Source organism: Centropristis striata, chromosome 14 (genome assembly GCF_030273125.1).
Source record: "Centropristis striata isolate RG_2023a ecotype Rhode Island chromosome 14, C.striata_1.0, whole genome shotgun sequence".
In the NCBI taxonomy this organism is placed as follows: Eukaryota; Metazoa; Chordata; class Actinopteri; order Perciformes; family Serranidae; genus Centropristis; species Centropristis striata.
Window position 1 is genome coordinate 13,243,112 of NC_081530.1, and position 21,426 is coordinate 13,264,537.

Below are 21,426 nucleotides of genomic sequence, written 5' to 3' on the forward strand. Positions count from 1 at the left end.
CAGGTTGGTGCAGGTTAAGGTAAGGGGGACACATATCGACGGGGGCTTATAAAAGAGTCTGTAGCTTTACAATACAGACTGCACTCAGGCTACCCTAAATGGTGCCACCTGCCACCATTGGGAATTCATTCACACACCAATGAACGCAGCATCGGGAGCAATCTGGGGTTCAGTATCTTGCCCAAGGATACTTCAACGTGTAGGCTGCCATGGTCGGTGATCGAACCACCGACCATCCAATTAGTTGGTGACCATTCTACTAACTGAGCCCCAGCTGCCCACGTCATATGTATATAGTAGTCTGTCAGAATTTTTTTTTTAAAGTGCTTTAGGGTTGGGCGAGTCATCCAAACTGATCAAATCATACGTGCACAAAGTCTATTGTGATGTTCTCTTCTTTTGCCAGATATGAGTGCATTCCATAGACTATCAAAATAAGTGCGTTTGTTCAATTTTGAGTTGTTCCTGAGTGCAGCCTGCTTCAATCTAGGGTTGCTAGTTGCTCTTATTGTTGAAACTAAAATGCCAAACAGTTTAAATCATTCTTCTTCTGACATTTTGACAGTTGACTGACATTCCAGTTAGATTTGTGATTCGTCAAGTATAGTGACAGTATGTGGCAAGTCTAAAGAAAAGTCTTTAAAATAGCATATGGTTCCCATGTGGATACACTGCAAAAAACATGAAGCTTACCAAGTATTTTCTTCTTATATCTAGCAATAGTATCTTAATTATATTGTTTTGAGTATAATTTACCTACTGACCATAGCTTTATGTGCGTATTTAATTATTAGTAGTATTATCATGTGCTTGTTTAATTATCTTATTGTTTAAAGACTTATTTTTAGGATTGACATTGTGAGCTTTTTCATGCTTTTCAAGCTATTCAACTGTTGAATATGGTGAGTTTTTACCTAAAATATTGGCTCCAATTGAGAGTTTTAGTTGCATGAAGGTTGAATGTTATTTCAAAAGCATTTTCTATCACCAAAACGTGCTCGTTAAGTATTTCTGGCCTTATTTGTTCCTTGAAGTTTTTGAAAAGAGATGTTTTGGTATCATTACTGAGACTCCAGTCTAACTTGTACTTCACTTGTACACTGTATTTGTAATATGCATGCATAGACACAAAATGCAACAGCATCTCTTCCCCCTCTCTCCCCTATCAGATGGCTTTGTGTGTCAGACCACTGGCTTGCCTCCAGTATGGCGTCTCACCATACATCTGCTTTATGTGCAAGCTGCTTCTGACTGCTCTCTGCCAACAACAGAGGGAAACCATTTGGAGCAATGAGATGACCTGACTTCAATGAAAACAAATGTCTGTCTGTCTGTCTGTCTGTCGTCAGTGAAACCAGGTCGCACTGGAGTTGTTTAAAGAGCGGAGAAAAACATGGCTGACTTTCCCTACTGAAGTTGTTTACTCTCAGATGAATACCACTTGAAATTCAGACCAGCAAACTTTTCTAAATCCTAACGCAGCACCATTATGTCAGCTTTATGCAAGTCTACTTAAAGATTCTGCAGAACTTTTAAGCAGTCGATGCTGTCACTGTTTCATAACAAGTCACAGAGACTTCTCCTTGCTGCTCAAACCGCTCCTTAAACGCAGATAAGAGAGAGAATCGATAGATTTATGAATCATCTCATTCTAATTAACCTTGGTGATCATCTTACTTTCTCATCCCGTATTATAGAGGTAACATTCATCCTCACGTACCGTACTGTATGTGCCACAGACTTGTTAAGTCTTCCCTGGAGCCACTGAAGTTGCGAAATGCAAAGCTTCAAATTCAACATGCGCAAAAAGTCACACAGGGTGAATGTAGCGGAAGATTAGATTAAACCACCAGGGAATTCCATGCAAGGACGAGGGTCCAGTAATTATAAGAGCTTGTCCCTTACCATCAGTAATTGAGTTTACTCTGATGAAGTACGGAAGAAAGTAATCTAATCAGTAGAGATGCTGGAGAGACTGTTCTCCATTTTCTATGCAGATAGGCTGTGTGCATGTGGACAGTGCTTTGGTCTGTGCTTACATTCAAAGTCTGGTACATTTTCCCTTCAAGGTGCTAAGTGAAACATCACGATGGACCATGATGTCACCACAAACTAGTCAAATCATATGAATATCACCAGACATGATGAATTGCATACACTGTAAAAAAAAAAAATGTCTGTAGATTTTACGGTGAAAAACTGCTAAACCATGACAGTAAGACGTAAAATGACGAATGGGTTAATTCAATTTCAGTAACGATGAAACACCGTAAATGTAAATATCAGCTAAAACAATATTTTTTAGGAAAAATACATAACTCCACTGTAAAATACTATGACACCGTGTTTGTAACAAAAATATACTGTTATGCAAGCCATGATTTTAATTTTTGCATTTATTTTTTATAAAAATACTTTTTCTCACTGTTAAATGTACTAAACACCATATCGCTAACAGAAATATACTGTAATATTTAATGGTAAAATCTTTAATTTATGCAGCATTTATAAAGCATTTTCTTGTCAATTATATGGCAGAACAGCATTTCTTTTGATGGAAAAACTTCTTTTTTTTTTACGGTAAAATATGGAATAAAATGGCAATCTTAAACATGAAATCAACAGTGCTAATATCCTTTAACCGTAACATTAGGAAAAAGTTGCACTGTATTTATTACGGTAAAGTTCTGGCAACCACAGCTGCTGTTTTTTTTTACTGTAAAAACGTTTTATTTATACGGTAAAATATGGAATAAAATGGCAATCTTAAACATTAAATCAACAGTGCTAATATCCTTTAACCGTAATATTAGAAAAAGTTGCACTGTATTTATTACGGTAAAGTTCTGGCAACCACAGCTGCCGTTTTTTTTACCGTAAAAACAACAGTGCACCATCCAAGAACTTTAAGTGTAAATGTCCTTTTCTAGTTCCAGATGTCTAAATGAATCATTCAGTCATTTGAAACCAGGCCTCTTCATCTCCTTTCTTCTCTTGTTTGCATTCCCCGCAGCCATTGAAACACAGAGCACCAGTTCTGAGGAGCTGGTCCCCAGCCCGCCGTCCCCGCCGGCCCCTCCTAGAGTCTACAAGCCCTGCTTCGTCTGCCAGGACAAGTCCTCTGGTTACCACTATGGTGTCAGTGCTTGTGAGGGCTGCAAGGTAGGACTCCTGTACCTTCTCACACTGTGACATGTCACTGTGTTTCCTCTCTGTGATGCTGAAATACAGGGCATTTTCACTCCAAATAGTTTCTATTAGAGTGTAGAGACTGAGAAATACTTAACAGGTTTTGTTTTCAAGGTTTCTTCATTCTTTTTGAAGCCAAGTTGTGGAATTTATTCTAAACTGCTAATCTGAGCATCACCATTCATCACAGTCTGAATGACATGTTGACCTTTTTTCAGAATACAGAAACAAGTCGACTGCCAAGTAGTTTTCACATATAAGGAATCTTATGTGGATAAATGAAACAATAACAAGTTCATCTCTAGTTCAGACCACAGAAGACTGACCACAAGTATACCCATAAATCTTTCCACAAAGACAGATCCAGGAGTTGCATCCAAAAGATATAATTGCCCCTCTATGTAGCCTTCTGTATCATAGTCTTTTGGAATTTGGTATTGCACTGTGCTTCACGTGGTGAAGTGGTTTTACAGCAAGTGGGTCCTAGGTTTGAATATGGCTTGCGGAGTGTGTGGAGTTTGCATGTTTTCTCTGGGTCCTCTGGCTTCTTCCCAAAAAGGGTTTTACTGGTGACTCTTAATTGCCCATAGGAGTGAATGAGAGCGTAAATGGTGAAGTTTGTCTGTCTGTGTCAGCCCCACTGTTGGTCAAGTTACTTATAAATAGTAATTAGTTACTGTGTTAGAGCCATTTTGTATTTTGTAGAAGCTGATCAATAATTCAGACTTGATTCATAGTTCTTTATTGAGGTTGTAGGAATGCCTATTGGTTAGTAGTAAATGCACTCTTCTTATTGGCTGAGACGTGTGTAACGTCATAATTGCGTACTTTGTTTTAATTAAGATTATGGAGACGAGGAGAGCACACTAGTTTTTGACCGTATTTTTTTGGATTGCTGCAGTTTATTGTTTGTCATGCTCAAACGAAAGGTTTTCAATAAACCATAAGAAAGCCTAATTCTATTCTTTCTGCATATTTCATCATATAAAATTGAATCAAATGAAACAGTAATATTCTCTCTCAAGGTGTCCTGAAAATGACTTTCTCTGAGGCAGCTTGACACGCTTTTGGTCAGTATTTTTTCTACGATGCCTCAGAATGATTCAGTCTCCAGTTAAACTGGGTAATATGTCCTCGACAATATAGCCAGCGACGAGCTTCTTCAGTTCAGCGGCACTAAGTCCTGACGCTCTTAAGTCTATTTTCACCTGTTTAGCAGGAGGTTTAGGGCCCGTCGGAGGTTTGGTTGGTTGAATTGGATGTGGTAGCCTCAGTGGTCATGTCAGTGGGCGGATCCGGGGGTTTCTCAATCAGTTTCACATCCTGAGCTGGCTTGCTAGCTGCTTGCTCAGATTTGAGGTGGAATTTTTTGCTGTAGATCAAAGTTTCCTTCCCACGCAGAGTGTACAGCAGATGCTAATGTTTTTGTCACCTTTTACCGAGTCAAACTCAAAGTAATGTGGGTATTTCCAGCCATTAAATGCTGCATGGTCTGCTCTCTCCATCACTCCATCTCTTGTTGACACTCATGTTTGTTACCACTGACGTTGCACCGCTCAGACCTGATTGTCATGAGACACTCTACAAACAAAATCACGGTTTAGCAACACAGTAACGCAGCCTGCTTGCGGGAAAGCAACAGTAATCTAATTACTGTTTTTGCATTGAAATCCCACACTTTATTCGTTACTTGAAAAAAGTAATCGCATTACTGCCCATCACTGAGTTCAGATAAGCAGTTAAGGATAATGAATGAATGGTTCCTCAGTATAGTTGGCAGTTAGTTAGTGAATTTGTGACCTCAAATGTGATGATGTGAGCTTATTGTAGATGTATCAGTATCAGTATATATGGTATCGCCCAATATCTAATATAAATCTGCAGTACAGAGAGATCAAGATATGTTTGAGATAAGTTCAAAAGTCTCTTGTTGTCCTTGGAAATAGCAGTTGGACAAAACAAACAGTACACATCCATCTTTATTGGAGCTTTCAATATCACCCATAAAAAACTGATAGCTCTGGAAAAAGCATGGAATTTGACCTTGAATTGGGATTTTTGTTTTGTAAAACTACTTTACCAAGCACAACAATGACCAAGAGGTTATGTGCTAGGGTTGGACTCACTGATTCACTGATCAGTCTTCAATCTGAGGGGAAATGATCTTGCTGCATGGACAGATAATTTCACTTGACGAGATTTCTTAAATTAAGATTGTTGAATCTAGGAATAAGCATGTTGAACGCTTAAAGTAATAAATTAACTCTTAAAACAAGATAAATGATCTAACACTTCTAAATCTAAAGTTTTTTTTTATCTTGGTAAGAAACAAATAATTGTCAGGTCACTCTGCTCGGGCCAGTTGATCGCTCCTTGCAGCTTAAATTTATCTGGTTTTAAGAGTTAATTTCTTATTTTAAGTGTTCAACATGCTTATTTCTAGATTTAATAATCTTAATTCAAGAAATCTTGTCAAGTGAAATGATCTGTCCATGCAGCAAGATCATTTCCCTCAGATTGAATGTTTTTATCTTGTTTTTAGACAAACCTTTTTTGCAGTGCAGTCAAAAGCTCCAAAAAAATGCTGATGAGTACACCTTTAGTGGGGGTTGTTTCGTCAAACATCGTCAAATAAATGAGGAACTGTAAAATGTTTTGCTGAGTATTTACCTTTATTACTACTGCTATGTTAACCTGGCTCATGGAAAATCCTAATAAGCTACTGTTCAGGCTAGCCTGTATAATATTGCCTGTTCCTACATGATGCATTAGATGTGTAGATGGAACCTTACTGCCCTGGGTGATTGCAGCTTTATCTATCTGGAGGCCTGTGTGGTGGACTCACTGCCTGGCCACCGCTGTCGATTTGTGGTTCTGCATCACTTGGGTCGGCTAGCTCACTCTTCTTGGTAGTCGTTCAGTTTTAGAGATCTATTTACAGTTTGTGGTGGTGCGTGAGACAGTCCCGTTCAGTCTTTTGTCTGTAAACAGTCTTGCCCTCTGTTTACTTCTATTGTCCACACACAATACCTCTCTGCAGGTGACACTGATAGCCGATAATGAGTCCACCACCAACCCCAAGTCCGACCCTGCCTCCTACTAGCTGCCTAACACCTGTTGTACATCTAAAAATATTAACAAATAGTCCTATAACTGACAAAAATGTCTGGTTATGTTAAATGTTTATGTAAAAAAATCACAATATTGGCTGATATTTCTGCATCAGATTTTCGTAAAGGTCTCAATTATTGCCAAAAAATTACATTCTAAAAAAATAAATAATTCGTCATTATTTTTTAGCGTTAATGTTTATAGATGGATGGATGGATGGATGGATGGATGGATGGATAGATAGATAGATAAATACAAGGAAATATATACTATAACTATAACAACAGTACTTAATTAGTGCAAGTGTATACAGCGGCCATGTTGTGATTGTATCAGAGAGATATAATAATAAAAATAATAATACATTTTATTTATAGATTGCTTTACAAGGTACTCAAAGACGCTTTAAAGTTAAAACACAGTAAAAATGCAATTTACAAATAAAAACGAACAATTAAGTTCAGCAACATTGCTCATACATTAAAAGCAGTTTTGAACAGGTGGGTTTTGACAAGTTTTTTGAAAGTGAGTGGATGTGAGCAGTCTCTTATGTTTTTTGTGAAAGAGTTCCAGAGGGAGGGGGCGGCAATAGAAAAAGCTCTGTCGCCCCAGGTTCTGTGGTTGGTCCTGATGGGAGGGGCAAGGAGATTTGAGATTTGCTTCGGAGGAACGGAGGCTGCAGGAAGAGGTGTGGTGATGGTAATATAAGAGTCATTTTATTATAAGGGGAACATTTTTTTTTTTAAATTGCTTTATATTTATTTGAGTTCCATTGATCTGTGTCAAAATGTGTCTCAGTAATTAAGTGAAGGGTCGGTTGACCCGACTTACAAAAAGAAAAAAATCACATATCTCTAGGGTTAATCAGCCATGTAGGTATGTAGGTATGTAAGCAGAAACAACTTTAGATAAAGAATGAATACCAGCGCACACTGGAATGGCTTTGTTGTGATTTACTGAGAGCGAACAATGCGTTTCGCCTGAAGCTTTTTCAGGTTATCTCTGCACATATAGAAATATAATAAACCAAAACTAACCTTCTGGGCTAAAAACCACAAGATTGAAGTAAGACTATATGTTTGCTGTACTTTGGGTGAACTGCTCCTTTAAGACATGACAGTACCTCCTCTCAGTCTCCCATTTTCAAATGTTCTACTTTTAGAAATTCCTTCCAACATCTGCTCTGCCAGCACTTGTCTGTCTTCTTCCACTTACAGCAGCTGTTGCTAGGCAACAGCTCACGCCCGCATGCACATACACACATATATAAACAATATTCAGTGGGCGAGTCAGAGAATAGGCAGCTATACCTTTAAATGCATTAAGCATATGTATTGAGCACTGATTAAATAATTCTGCACCGTTTTCTATGTAGCTGAAAATCAAAAAGTAAAGCTTCCTATTACTTTATGAATGGATTACAGTAATATCGTCTGTGCAGTACACATGTAGTCCTTGCAGACAGCCTGTATGATTCCTTCCCATGCAGCCAGACTGCGCTGTGATGTCCGCTCTCCACCCAGCCTCTGTAATTGAAGCGGTGGTATGCTAGGAATCCTTTGGAGTTTTTGGCCCAGAGGGAGGTGGTGATCAGCTCACTCACTATGCTCTGGGTCAAACTAAGTTCTCTGCGGGCTCCCATACCGCTTATGTGCCAATATAAGCCTCATCGTAAAGACTTGTCATGACCTCTGACCTTGCTGCTCTGGCCTCTGGTTTAAGGTAAACCCACTATAAAAGAACCATATCTGCACTGTTCATGAAGTACAACAGCTTAGATTAGACACAACACACTGCAAAAAAGGTTTAACTGGTGACTCTTAATTGCCCATAGGAGTAAATGAGAGCGTAAATGTTTACGTTTGTCTGCACTTCAAAAAAGGTGTGTCTAAAAACGAGATAAAAACACAAAATCCTGACAATTATTTGTTTCTTACCAAGATTAAAAAAAAAACTTTAGATTTAGAAGTGTTATATAATTGATCTTGTTTTAAGAGTTAATTTCTTATTTTAAGCGTACAACATGCTTATTTCTAGATTTAACAATCTTTATTTAATAAATCTTGTCAAGTGAAATTATCTGTCCATGCAGCAAGATCATTTCCCTCAGATTTAGTGTTTTTATCTTGTTTTTAGACACACCTTTTTGCAGTGCACACTGACAGATAAGTGGAGAATCATCACATCATTAGATTACATGGCTGTGGGGCTGAGCACCCTGAGTTCCTTAGTGACACATGTAGGCAGTAAATGAAGTGAAATCACTGTCAGAGTGCTTCTGAATACAGACAATATGGTTTGATTCCATCCATCCACTCACTCCACAGCGCTGATAAAAAAAATAGTTCAATTCATGGCAGAATGGCCTTGATATTTGTGATGTCCTCACTCAAGAGGATTAAGCAGCGGATTATCGTTTTTTTTACTGTGTTGTATTTCTCTCTCCATGGTGAAGGTATTGTTGTCTGCAGTGTGAGGGGCAAGCCCCTTCTATTGGGTAGATGCAACCAAGCATGCTGTACAGCTGTAGGCTTTTAACCAGCAAGAAGAGCCTTTTACTGCCCAGTGAATGTGCCAATTAGAGCTACAAATAGACTCAAAGAGTGTGTGTGTGTGTGTGTGTGTGTGTGTGTGTCTGCGCTATGTAGGCTACATGGATGTGAAGCACTTGAAGAAACCTCCTGCGCATTCACACGCATGCACATAATGCAGCAATATAAAAAATTATCCAGACTGTTTTACAAACTGCTGTCCGAACATTTATCAGTTTTTCTGAGCCCTCACACAAAAAATAAAATATGACACAGCAGCTGGTTACGGCCATAGACTGTATATGAATAATCGACGTAGTGACCGTGACATCCCCCATTGGTTTGTGGCCCGTTGGAAGCATCGAGTCCAGCGTTACACTCGTCGCCATCTTGCGCCTCCATCTTGTTTCCGATACGGGGAGCAGACCATATCTGGACTGTGGAGGAGCGAGAGGGATCTGATCACTGACTACAGCCTCTCTACACCTCAACCTGACTGAGAGAAGCTGCTGCTAATTCATGTTCGCATCAACTGGAGCATTAACTCGGATGTTAGTTTTGGCTAGCAACAAACAAAAACAATGTTAAGTATGTAAGTAACAAATTCTTGTTACTTACTTCAGAAAACTGAACAGCGACTCCTTGGAGTGTCTGTTAGTCCAACCAAACACTGAACAAGACATTTTTACTGAACAAAACGTTCAAATAAACTGTCATTGAGTGAAAATACAGTGAAAGGGTCAAAGTTATGACGCCAAACCGCTAAACGTCCTTTTTTATATCTATATAACGTTAAATATAACTTTATTGACACGTTGCCATGGATACGCATTGTTCTTCTTCTCTCCTGATGACGGCTCGCCTTGTTAGTGACCTGTCAATCAAAGGTAGCCACGCCCCAAATCATATGATTCTGTATCTTCTATTTTCTTCTAAATGGGGCCATTATTAAAACTATTAACATCAGATTGTCTTGAAGAAGATTTTTTACTCGTGATTGAGACCATAGTGTTGTCCTAAAAAATGTTCTGAGGTAATAAATCAAGTGAGAAGTTTTCTCATTTTGCACTGAAATGAATGGACAGACTTTTTTTGCAGCCAAACTTAGCGCCCCCTTCTGGAATTTTTGGTAGAATGCAGCTTAAGGCACTTCCTGGTTTGCCTCCCTGCTCAGACACGGAGGTTGCCGCCTGGTTACGGCCCATATTTACATTTGTAGTGAGCGGCGCCCCCCAGTGGCTGCAGTAATTATGAATAACGCCAAGGCAGAAGTGATGCAAACAAAATTTGAAAGCAAAGGGGAAGTGGTAGATGGGTCAAACAAACACGGGACTCTCACAGCAGAGCAGCAGTCATGTCCCCCTGAAAACAAAAGTAAACAATATTATTTGGAGTAACTTCCGGTAGTTACATCAGCTATGTACCTTCCTCACTTCCAGCATTTACATGCATTTATTTAAGTTTTTATAGTCTTGTATTTTTCCCTCTTACTGTAGGGAAGTAGTTTTGTTGACCTTTTTTCAACATTTACATACATGTGTCAATCTCCTGCAAATGATAAGGGCACTACTTTTGGAAACGTTACTGGTGGTCATATCATATAATGTCATATCGTGGAGGACTTATTGTCACAGAATTATCTAATCATTCATTTAAATTGAAGACAAAGCAGAATTTGGATGTGTTCATAGAAATTACAGTAATGCAGGTTTATACAAATTACTACTTTATTTAGTTTATTTAAGAAATGTTCCCACTCTTAGAAATCACATAGTTTAATTTAAATGAACTGATTTATTCAGATGAATACTGAAATGTGTTGTATAAAGCAGAAAAAAAAGTCACACTTGTGAATTATCCATGCCATGGACACTATTTGATTTGGTTAGCTTTTTTTAATTCTGAGGGCACTATTATAGAACAAAAATGCAGACACTCAAATAAAAAGGTAGACAGTAAAGTCAGTGCACTACATAGTAAATGGGGGTGCTTTCCATTCGGCTGTTATGTCTCCACCCTTCCCTCACTTGTGTCTGTTCCTCGGACGGAGGAAATCAATGGCTGACATCAATTCTTCAAAAGGGACATCCTCGTTCCTTCCAGCATCATTTTAGGAGATGGCACATGATGCATAGCATCTTAGCTTGTGAGCTGTTTTGCTTTAACCCCTTTTTCTTTAACAAAAGTGCACAGAGTCATACATAGTTTTATTTGTCAAATGGTTAGAGGATACATTTAGAAATACGAGTTATTTACTTTGCATAAAGCTCAGTTTTAAGTGAAAGCCATAACCTGTCCTTTGAGTCCTTTGTGGAGGTCATCTTGTTCTGGTGCTTAAAGAGGAAGCACGCTTCAGTTGCAGCCCTTTTATGATGTATGTGAGTAGGTGGGTATTGCATCTGATTGGTCAAAGGATGTGTAATGAAAATGACAGCTAATTAAGGTAAATCTTGAATGATAAACAAATGTTTCACTCAATTTGAATGTAGAACATTAATGATCACATATTCAGGAAATTAAGAGGGGTTTGTTGGTGTGAGCAAACTAAGAATAACCATGTATATTTGTGTTTAACCTCTCACCTCTCATGCTATAGTGCCGACCCGATAGGCCAGTTTGAACTGGCCAGGCGGGCTCTCATACTACATATATGAGTGACATGACAGAGGCAGAGGCTGATAGAGGGACAGCGGTGTCTGAACTGTTTGAACTGTGACCAGTTTTTTTTTTACTCATATATTATTTTCTCTTGTTCTATTTTCTTGACACTGAAAATAATAGTCTGAGTTATTTCTCAGCATAACTCCTGGCTATTGTGATGGTTTTTTTGTCCTCCCCAAGGCTCACTATATTTCCCTGCACCTCATATTGCAACACAGCTGTAATATGTAAACACCAGCACTCCCCGGCGCTTTGAGCATCCCTGGAGCAACTGCCCACAGCTACAGTTAGGGGTTTAGGTCAGCTTTACTTTTGCAAACTTTGTGTCCATAAAGAGTCAAGGCAGAACAGCCAGACATAGATAATAGATAACAAAACTAGGGCTGTCTCTACAAAACTCTGTTTATATGTCTGTCTTTGACACATTTTACAGCTCCAGAATTGCATCTGGAGCAACAGTGCATTATCCCTTCTATCCTTTTCTAAAGGCAATCCAGTGCTTAATTTATATTACATTTATTACATATTATTTAATATATTTTATTAAATAAATGATTATTTGATCAATGATCCCTTGACTCCTTGAATCCATAATTAAATTCCTAATTAAATGGAAAATATTTGCACTTTTTTCCTTCATTTTTATCAATCTACATATTATTTCAGCCAGAGACCAAACACACAAAGAGAGACAGGGGGAAAAAGGGCATTTATACAGAAGGCAAGTCGTTTTAGCAGCATTTGATTCTATTTTGACTGACTTAATGTGTTGCCCAGCCTCAACAGATTTGCTGTGTGGACAGAGCTGATTTGAATTGTTAAAACAGGGAGCAGGCATATGGGCCTCCAGAAGCACATGCATATGCAACAGATGACAGTTTCATCTATGTTGACCCAAAGTCAAGAAATCCTCCAAAGTCAAGCCTCGCACTCAGTCACCCCTACACTTCCTGCTCGTTTGACATCTTTCACAGTGGCTACTGCAAAGTCCACCAAATATCCCAGGTGTCCTGGGACCATCTGAAAGACACCAGAAGAAATCTGTTTCTGTAACTTTCTGTTGAATCCACGGACGTAATTTTTTTTGGGGGGACACAGGGGACATGTCCCCTGCACTTTTTCAAAAGGCCGTTTTTGAAAGTGGACGTAAAAGTCTTCTTTAGAAGTCAAAGTGTAAATTACTCAGATTACACCCATCCTGTACCACCTTCACTGGCTCCCAATAAAGCAGCATCCACTTCAAGATCCTCCTCATCAATTACAAAGCTCTCAATAATCTTGTGAAGTGTCTTTGAGTTTTAAAGTGCTGATAAATAAAATGTATTATTATTCTAACTATAGAACCTCAACAATGCAGAAATTTAATGAAAAGTTTATATTTAATGTAGGGCCGGGACTTGATAAAAAGAAAAGTATCTAATTATGTAGAGGCTTTGTAATCAATTAATCAAAATGAATCACATTTTAATCGCATATAAATATTTGTGAGAAGTGAGAAGTAATTTTTTTCACATGGAATTTTAGTATACCATTGAATAATGACTGAATACATAAGCTTAAGCAACAAAAATATAGTTTATTTTTGTTCAAGTCCAACAGACCAGTGCAATTTTTGCCATTAAGTGTAGCAATAGCATATTTAGAAATATATACATTTCATAAATTCAGGTAGCCTATAGGTAGGTAGACCTTCTGTAAACTATAATACTTTGTTTTTTTAAGTAAAACACAATCCATGCTAGCTACCACACTAGCCGCTAGCTGCTGTATGTTTTGCATTGAGGTGATACTTCATAGCAACACAACCATGCTCTTATCGACGCTTCCATCCGTTGGTTTTTTGTAACAAAATATCCCATCATCCACGGGGCCAACCAAAGCGCTTTCATCAGCTTCTTCCTTCATGTTCACTGTGGTTTGTTGTTGTCTGAACTCATGAACGCTAGTTGGTGCTCCAGTATAATCGGTCCACCTGAAACTCATCCAATGAGAAACACAGAATTTTTGTGTAATTAATTAATCTTAATTAACACGTTAAAGTTCCGGCCCTAATTTAATGCCAAAGAGATTCACTTTTGATTATTTTTATTCATTATTTTCATGTGTGTTGAAAGGCAGCAACTGTTTAAAAAACACCAACAATGAAAGATTTAGGGAAAAATACATTAAAAAACCTCAGATTACAAATGTGATTTTATACATCCATACTCATGATAATTGTGAAACTAAGCTTTTTCCTCTATAACCGTAATGTCAAAATTGATGATTGTTACAGCGCAAATTGTCACACTGTTCATGTCATGGATCAATATATTTTTTCAGGTGATGGATAGTAGAGATGCAGTAGGAGATACAGGAGGAGAGGCTGGAGGAGGTAGAGGAGGAGAGGCTGAAGGAGATACAGGAGGAGAAGCTGGAGGAGATACAGGAGGAGAGGCTGGAGGTAGAGGAGGAGAGGCTGGAGGAGGTAGAGGAGGAGAGGCTGGAGGAGATACAGGAGGAGAAGCTGGAGGAGATACAGGAGGAGAGGCTGGAGGTAGAGGAGGAGAGGCTGGAGGAGGTAGAGGAGGAGAGGTTGGAGGAGATACAGGAGGAGAAGCTAGAGGAGATACAGGAGGAGAGGCTGGAGGTAGTGGAGGAGGTAGAGGGGGAGAGGCTGGAGGAGATACAGGAGGAGAGGCTGGAGGAGGTAGAGGAGGAGAAGCTGGAGGAGATACAGGAGGAGAAGCTGGAGGAGATACAGGAGGAGAGGCTGGAGGAGAGGCTGGAGGAGGTAGAGGAGGAGAGGCTGGAGGAGGTAGAGGAGGAGAGGCTAGAGGAGGTAGAGGAGGAGAGGCTGGAGGAGATACAGGAGGAGAAGCTGGAGGAGATGTAGGTCCAAAAGGTCAAACCAAAAAAGTGAACAGTAAACTTAAAAGTAACAATAGGAAACTAGAAGAACTACTAGAAAACACAATGAACTGAAAGAGTTGAGTTTTACTAAAGATACTTGTGTCCCCCCCACCTCTGAAACCAAAATTTCGTCAATGGTTGAATCTAAGTACCATCTAGTTGTATTTGACTTTCCAAGCATGAGGAACTGCAGGCTATCAGATATCTGTCTAGCTGTAAACTCTCATATTTGGTATCATTTCCCCGAGCTAATGTTTCATTCCTAATCAAGTCCATTTGAGTTTCTCACGGAAGAGGAAACTTAACGGCTGTTGCAGGAAAATTATGAAAAATTGTCTAATTCAACTGAAACAACAAGTGTGCTATTCCAGCAGTATGGGCAGTATGAGTTGGTGGAGACCAAAACCAGAGCTACAGGGGGTGAATATTCCTCCTTACATTCATCAGATGAACACTCAAGACTCCAAATGAGTGATAATGCTTCTCTGTTACTGCTGGATGTAACATAGTGCAGCTTATTTGGACCCATAATTCTATTTGTTGTTAGGCAGCTACCTCTAGCATACATTGTAATCACAACAAGAGCAAAAGAGGAAGTGAGGTGACGTGGTTTAATCCCTTGTAGAACCTGATAATGTAATACATTCCAGATAATGTAATAACCCCGATAATGTAATAAAAATCTGCACTTGAGTCCATTGAAAATGTAATAAAACCCGATAATGTAATAACTTCCCGATAATGTAAAGTAAAGTGCATTTCCCAATAATGTAATACACTTTTTTTTTTTTTTACCAATAATGTAATAAAGTATAACATTAATGGGAGGTTATTACATTATCAGGATAGCCTTAATTTCGCAAGTCCTGATAATGTAATAATTCCCCAATATTGTAATAATTTAGCAGCAGACCACCCATTACTTGAGTTCAAGTGGTGATACTGTTTAGGCAACACTAGCTCAAGAGCTCTAGCGCCACCAACAGGTCAAAGTTGAATGTTTATTAACTTTTGACCCGTTCATCCATTTTTCACAAACGAGGTATGGGTGGTCTGCTGTTAAATTATTACAATATTGGGGAATTATTACATTATCAGGACTTGCGAAATGAAGGCTAACCTGATAATGTAATAACCTCCCATTAATGTTATACTTTATTACATTATTGGTAAAAAAAAAAAAAAGTGTCTTACATTATTGGGAAATGCACTTTATTACATTATCCGGAAGTTATTACATTATCAGATTGTATTACATTTTCAATGGACTCAATTGCAGATTTTTATTACATTATCAGGGTTATTACATTATCAGGGTTATTACATTATCGGGAATTTATAACATTATCAGGTTCTACACCCCTTAACATTCCACTCGCTTTTATACAGAATTGGGGGGGTGGGGTTGAGATGCAAAAAATAAAAAAAACAGAACTATCTGTAGTGTGAGGTAAGGGTGGGGGATAGAATGTATGCAGAACACTTCAGAAAATGACATCTTAACATTGTTTTGCATAAGCCCTGAAATGTCCAGAAAGAAAGACGGCTTGAATGTGTACGCGTGTCGTCAGCGCTGACAGGCCTTTAGGAGTGAAGACAAAACTTTGAGCCGTGAACACTCCTCCCCCTCTCTCTTTTACTTGTTGGGTCCTGAGGCGTTGACACAGCAGGATTAGTTTGATGGAACTGGTTTGACAAGCGAGGGACCATAACCTCTTTGAATAAAACACAATTCAGAAGGCTCACATTGGAAAAGAAGCACTACTACACACAATCTGAACCCCCAGCCCTCTCTGCTCTCTGTTTTTCCACCTCAAACCCTTGGGCAGAGATAGAACGGAAGAATAAACTCAGCTAAATTGACCGACAATTCAGATTTTTTAACAAACTCGAATTTTTTAACCCTCTGGGGTCACCAAAAGCTCCAAATCATGACTTCTTCATCACATCCAGACTAGAAAACAAAGCAGCGTGGAGCCCTACTGTAAATTTACCTCTAAAGTTCTGGCTGTAAACTCCATGAGGCCAGTTTCAGTTTGATGATGATATACCAAGTAAAACTGGAGACAAGCTCAAATATATTTAGTATAAAATGATGAACTGGATGTAACCCTCTTATATGTTATATTTTCAACCTTTGTTCACATTTGCAACATTTACAATTCTTTATTGAGCATGATAGTGTTTTGAAAGTTAAAAAAAGATTCAAAATCACAATTTATGTTGGACTAAAGGACTAAAAAATACACAAAATGACGAAAAAAAGACACAAAATAACTAAAAAAGACACAAAAAGACTTACAAATACACAAAATGACTGAAATTGTTAAGCTAAACACAGAAGACACAAATAAAATACAGTCAGACAGGTTTTTTTTTGTTTCTTTTTGGTTCAAAATGTTGATCCAGTAAGTCAGAATACTAATACTAAAGAACTAAAAAAAGACACAAAATTACAAAAAAAGACACAAAATTATACAAAATGACTAAAAAAAGACACAAAATGACTAAAAAAAGACACAAAATGATACAAAATGACAAAAAAAAAGACACAAAATTACTAAAAAAAGACACAAAATACACAAAATGACAAAAAAAGACACAAAATACACAAAATGACAAAAGAAGACACAAAATTACTAAAAAAAAATACACAAAATGACCAAAATTGTTATGCTAAACACACAATACACAAATAAAATAGAGTCCCACTAGAATAAAAAACAGAGTTGGATGACAGGATCACACACAATCACAAGATCACATTTATGTTGGTTTTTCTTTGTTTCGATTTGGTTCAAAATGTTGATCCAGTAAGTCAGAATAAAAAATCAATTATTATTAGGTCATATAGGTGAGGTTGTGCTGAAAAAATATATACCAACACGGCATTTAAATATTTTTTAAGTGGTGTTTTTAAGGCAGGATGAAAGGGATTCAAAAATGGACAAAATAGCCCAAAACTCCATAGAGTTAATAGAATGTGTCATTGTTCTCAGGAAATGCTTACCTGACACTAGGGCATGACATATAAATATAGTATCACAAGTATTAACAGACTCTCGTTCAATCTTGGAACCCATCAACAGCAATTCAGACTCTGAGGGTGGATATTTCTGGGGGACCAGTGTAACTAGCAGGAAACAGGGCAGAGAATTCCTCTTCCGTGTGCTGGTCATTGTTTACAGTCTGATTACCAACTTGAGACACAAGAATGGAGTCGGAGTTTAAAGATGAGGTCAGTACCCAGATTGTTTTAAGAAGCCAATTTAGTTAAGCTAGCCTAGCAGCTAAAACCTAAATGGTTGTCAGCAGTAGCCAATGGGGTTTTTTTTTGGCAATTTTGGCCGTTGCATTCTGCCCTCCCTTTGCATCAGTCCTTAACTGCTATCAACCAAAGCCTACTCAAACATGATTGGGCAATATTATGCCCGGACTTCAAACGGACCACAAACAGATATCTTCCGATATCAAATAAGGTCCAATTGGCTACCAATTCTGCGTTCATGAAGATTATGATTATGATTATCAAGATTCTGAGAATAGGCTTTTTCTTTCTTTGGCCATGTTCACACCTGATCTAGCAGTACAGATCAAAGTTATCCATTCATTTGAGTGGAGGTAGTGCAGTTATATCTGGTGGAAACGCAGCAGGACCTCACGCTGCAGGGGCCAGTCAGGACCATGGAGTTGGTGACAGAGTACAGGAAACATGGCGGCCGCTATTGCTGCAGTGATTTTGGAGGGATATGGAAAAATTCATACTCGTTAACTGGACAGACCATCATTTTTGAACCTACAGATATTATCTCAGCCACAAGATGAAGTTTTTCAAATCCCTCCCAAACTCAAGTGTTTTTACAACAGAATTAAAATTTTATATCGAGACTTTAGAGGTGATGTCAAATAAGAAATGTGAACGCACTCTGCTACACTTTAAAAGCTTATTTTCAGAAACCCCAGAATAGTATAAAAGTAAGCACCCTATACACTATGTGCCTTATTTTATTATATATTTTCACTTACCCTCGCTATTTTTTTTTTAATGAAGCTCCCTTCAAGAGTGTCTGAAAATGTCAGGATCATCAACACTTTGTGTCTGGTATTGTTTTTTTAACCTGTGCACAAAAATAAATGTTAGAGAACAGCCTTTGCTAAGCTAGGCTAACGGCCTGCTGGCTCTAGCTGGGTACCTAACACACAGAGCTCAAAGTGCTAATAATCCTGTCCCCAGTATTTAACTTGTCCTTTAACATTGTCTACAAGTGTAATTAGCCCACATTGTCTGTCACAGCATGGAGCTACTTCAGTCAGACACTTCAGTCAAGGAATTGGACATTTTTAGCAAATTGTTATACAGTAGAATTGGTTGAAAAGGCTCTGCTGTTTGAAATAGTGCTTCTTCTGTGAGAACTAATCCCACTTAACAAACACAGTAGAGTAATAGTGAGGAGTGTCAGAATGTAATGGCTTTGTCGTACATCAGCATGAATACGACTGGGCGTTACCAGTCATCTGATGAATAATCCAGCGACTGTGAAGCATGAATGAAGCAGCTGATGCAAATCAGCTAATGCAAGAGCAACTTCAGTCCTTTAAGCATTTTTGTCACATTATTACAGGAAGTGAGACAAGTGAAACTGTGGATGTGAATGGTGGCTAAACCTGCCACTGACAAAGCTGGGCCCGAAGGCTTCTGCTCCAGCTCTGCTGCAGTTTCTCGTATTCACAAGGGCTGGTGTAGACAGTGAAAAATGGTTCAGTTGTTTCCATTCATTTCTAATTTAATTTGTTTCTATATGCATCTTATACACAACTGACCCAACAAGACTTAAGTATCCTTACATATGATTTAGTACTATATCCATAATGTATAAATAAGTGTGTGTGTGTGTGTGTGTGTGTGTGTGTGTGTGTGTGTGTACGTGTGCGTGTGTCTACTCAATATTATTTTTGCTCAATGTTATTTATTATTTTTGGAAATGCCCTAATTATAGAATTGGCTTCTTAGAAAAGTATCTAATTTTCATTGTTTTATGTAAAAGTAGGTCCCCATTAGGTTTTTCTGGATGTCCCCATAAAGCCTAATTAAACATCACTTCATCATTTTAGAGATATGACGTCGTTTATAGGTTAACTAAGCTATGTCAAGTTTACTCTATTTTTTTTCAGCTCTCTACATCCTCTAGAAAGGGTGGTCCCCACAAGTGATGATTAAAACTGGCGTCCCCATGATTTATGAAAAACAGTATGCGTGTGTGTGTGTGTGTGCGTTTGTGTGTGTGAAAGGATGGATGACAGGTAAATTGTAAGGATTTTGAATAAAAGTACTATATCTGCAGTCCATTATCTGCCGTTAACGACTAGAAATTGAAAGAAAATACAGTTGTGCTTAATTTACACAGAAGCTTTATGGCTAATTGTGGTAGTGTATAATGTGCAGACCAATGCAACATAGGTACAATTTCAAAATGACTGAGTATGTTTTCACCAAATTGAAGAGAAATCTGTGAAAAAGGTGTTGATGACATGACATGTGAGGTCAGAAAGCTGTAGTTTTCTCACAGTGTTGTGGAACATGCTATCAGTAGAGAGGGAGTTTTTGATAGGGTAGTAATCTGTTGGAAACATATATAATTGAGGACAGAGATTTTATACTACTGGAGGGGCTTTGTGTTGTTACACACTTTGCTGAATTTCACCATTAAAATGTTCTTCTTCCACAAGAAGGATTTTCATTTTCTGCTGGAGTAAACAAGCAGAGTATCAAGCTTCTTTAGTTTGTAAAAAGCCTTTCAGCCCATTTTAGCATCTTGTGGGGGGGTGGGGGGGGGTTTGGAGGTTTTGTCTGATGACAGTTTTTGTTCGCAAATTTTTCATTGGCTCATGATTTTGCAGAAGCACCGTAAAAAAGAAAACTTTTCTGAAACAGAATAATGGCTCCCCATGATGCGACTCTCCCCCATTGTCCAATAAAATTTGTTGAAAACGAAATCAAATGAATTGAGAGACAATACATGAGCGTCTCACAGATCTATCCTCTGTTGTCTAATGTATTATTTCACCACAGCTTCTCGCCCTCAATCAGAGCCACATCAAATGCCCTCTGCCTGTCCATATCTTGTTAAAATAATGCAAAATTACAGATCTTCCGTGCTGTGTTTTGCAAATTTACCCAGAAGTCATGACTTACTTAGACTTTGTTGATAAATGCATTGAGGAAACCTTTTTAAATTTAATTATCTGACTCACAAAACCCTCACCTATTTCTCTGTGCTGATCGTTTGATGGGGAATGATGAGCAGGAGATGTCCGAGTTCTCATTTTAACTTCATTTAAAATATAAAACATAAAATATATATTTTTGTGATAACAGAATCTTACTCTAAATAGGGCAGAGGAAGTTTAAGCAGATGCAGTAAATGTATTTAGTTGAATCATAGTTTAAAAACAATATTAGCACATGATCATTGTATCAAAGCATCTTGCATGCACAGAGAGGACACACACACACATATAGTGAATTACAGATTATTTCTAACAACTTACTTAAAATAATTTGGAAAGAGACAGCCTTTTAGTTTGCTCTGAGCAAGTCTATCTTTGTGTTCATCATGTCGGGAGTCCTACATTACTGTAATGCTCAGGTCTGGAATTGGTTTGGAGATTTGCAGGTGCTGTGTTGGTACTGTATGTCTTTGTAAAACTGAACTTGACTTTGAAACTTTTGTTCTTATTATTTCACTGAGTATGGAATGAGTAACGGTGTGGAGTTAATGTGTTGTTGATGTGTGTATTTACTGTTTTGGAAGTGCACAGCATGGATTGTTTGGCACACTGGTTTTGAGATATCCTGCTGACTAACAGACAAAAACAAGACTAAAAATATAATCTCTTTGGTGTAACAATGCATTATGCAGTAGTTTATAAATGTGATGACAAGATTGCATATGCATATTTCTGCTTCTGTGGATTTTGGGACCTGCGCCTTGCTATGACTTTTGTTATTTATCCAGGCTTAGTACAAATATTATGTGTGTAG

At 38.2% G+C, this 21,426-nt stretch overlaps 1 protein-coding gene across 2 annotated transcripts in view; it reads left to right on the forward strand.

The window, feature by feature from the left end:
* The window catches only part of LOC131984474 (retinoic acid receptor beta-like), a 189,120-nt gene that overhangs the window by 71,893 nt on the left and 95,801 nt on the right, over nucleotides 1-21,426 (forward strand). For both annotated transcript variants that reach the window (XM_059349297.1, XM_059349298.1), the window contains exon 2: nucleotides 3,014-3,162. In XM_059349297.1, coding sequence (XP_059205280.1) covers nucleotides 3,014-3,162 — 149 coding nt within the window. The remainder of the gene's footprint in view (nucleotides 1-3,013; nucleotides 3,163-21,426) is intronic.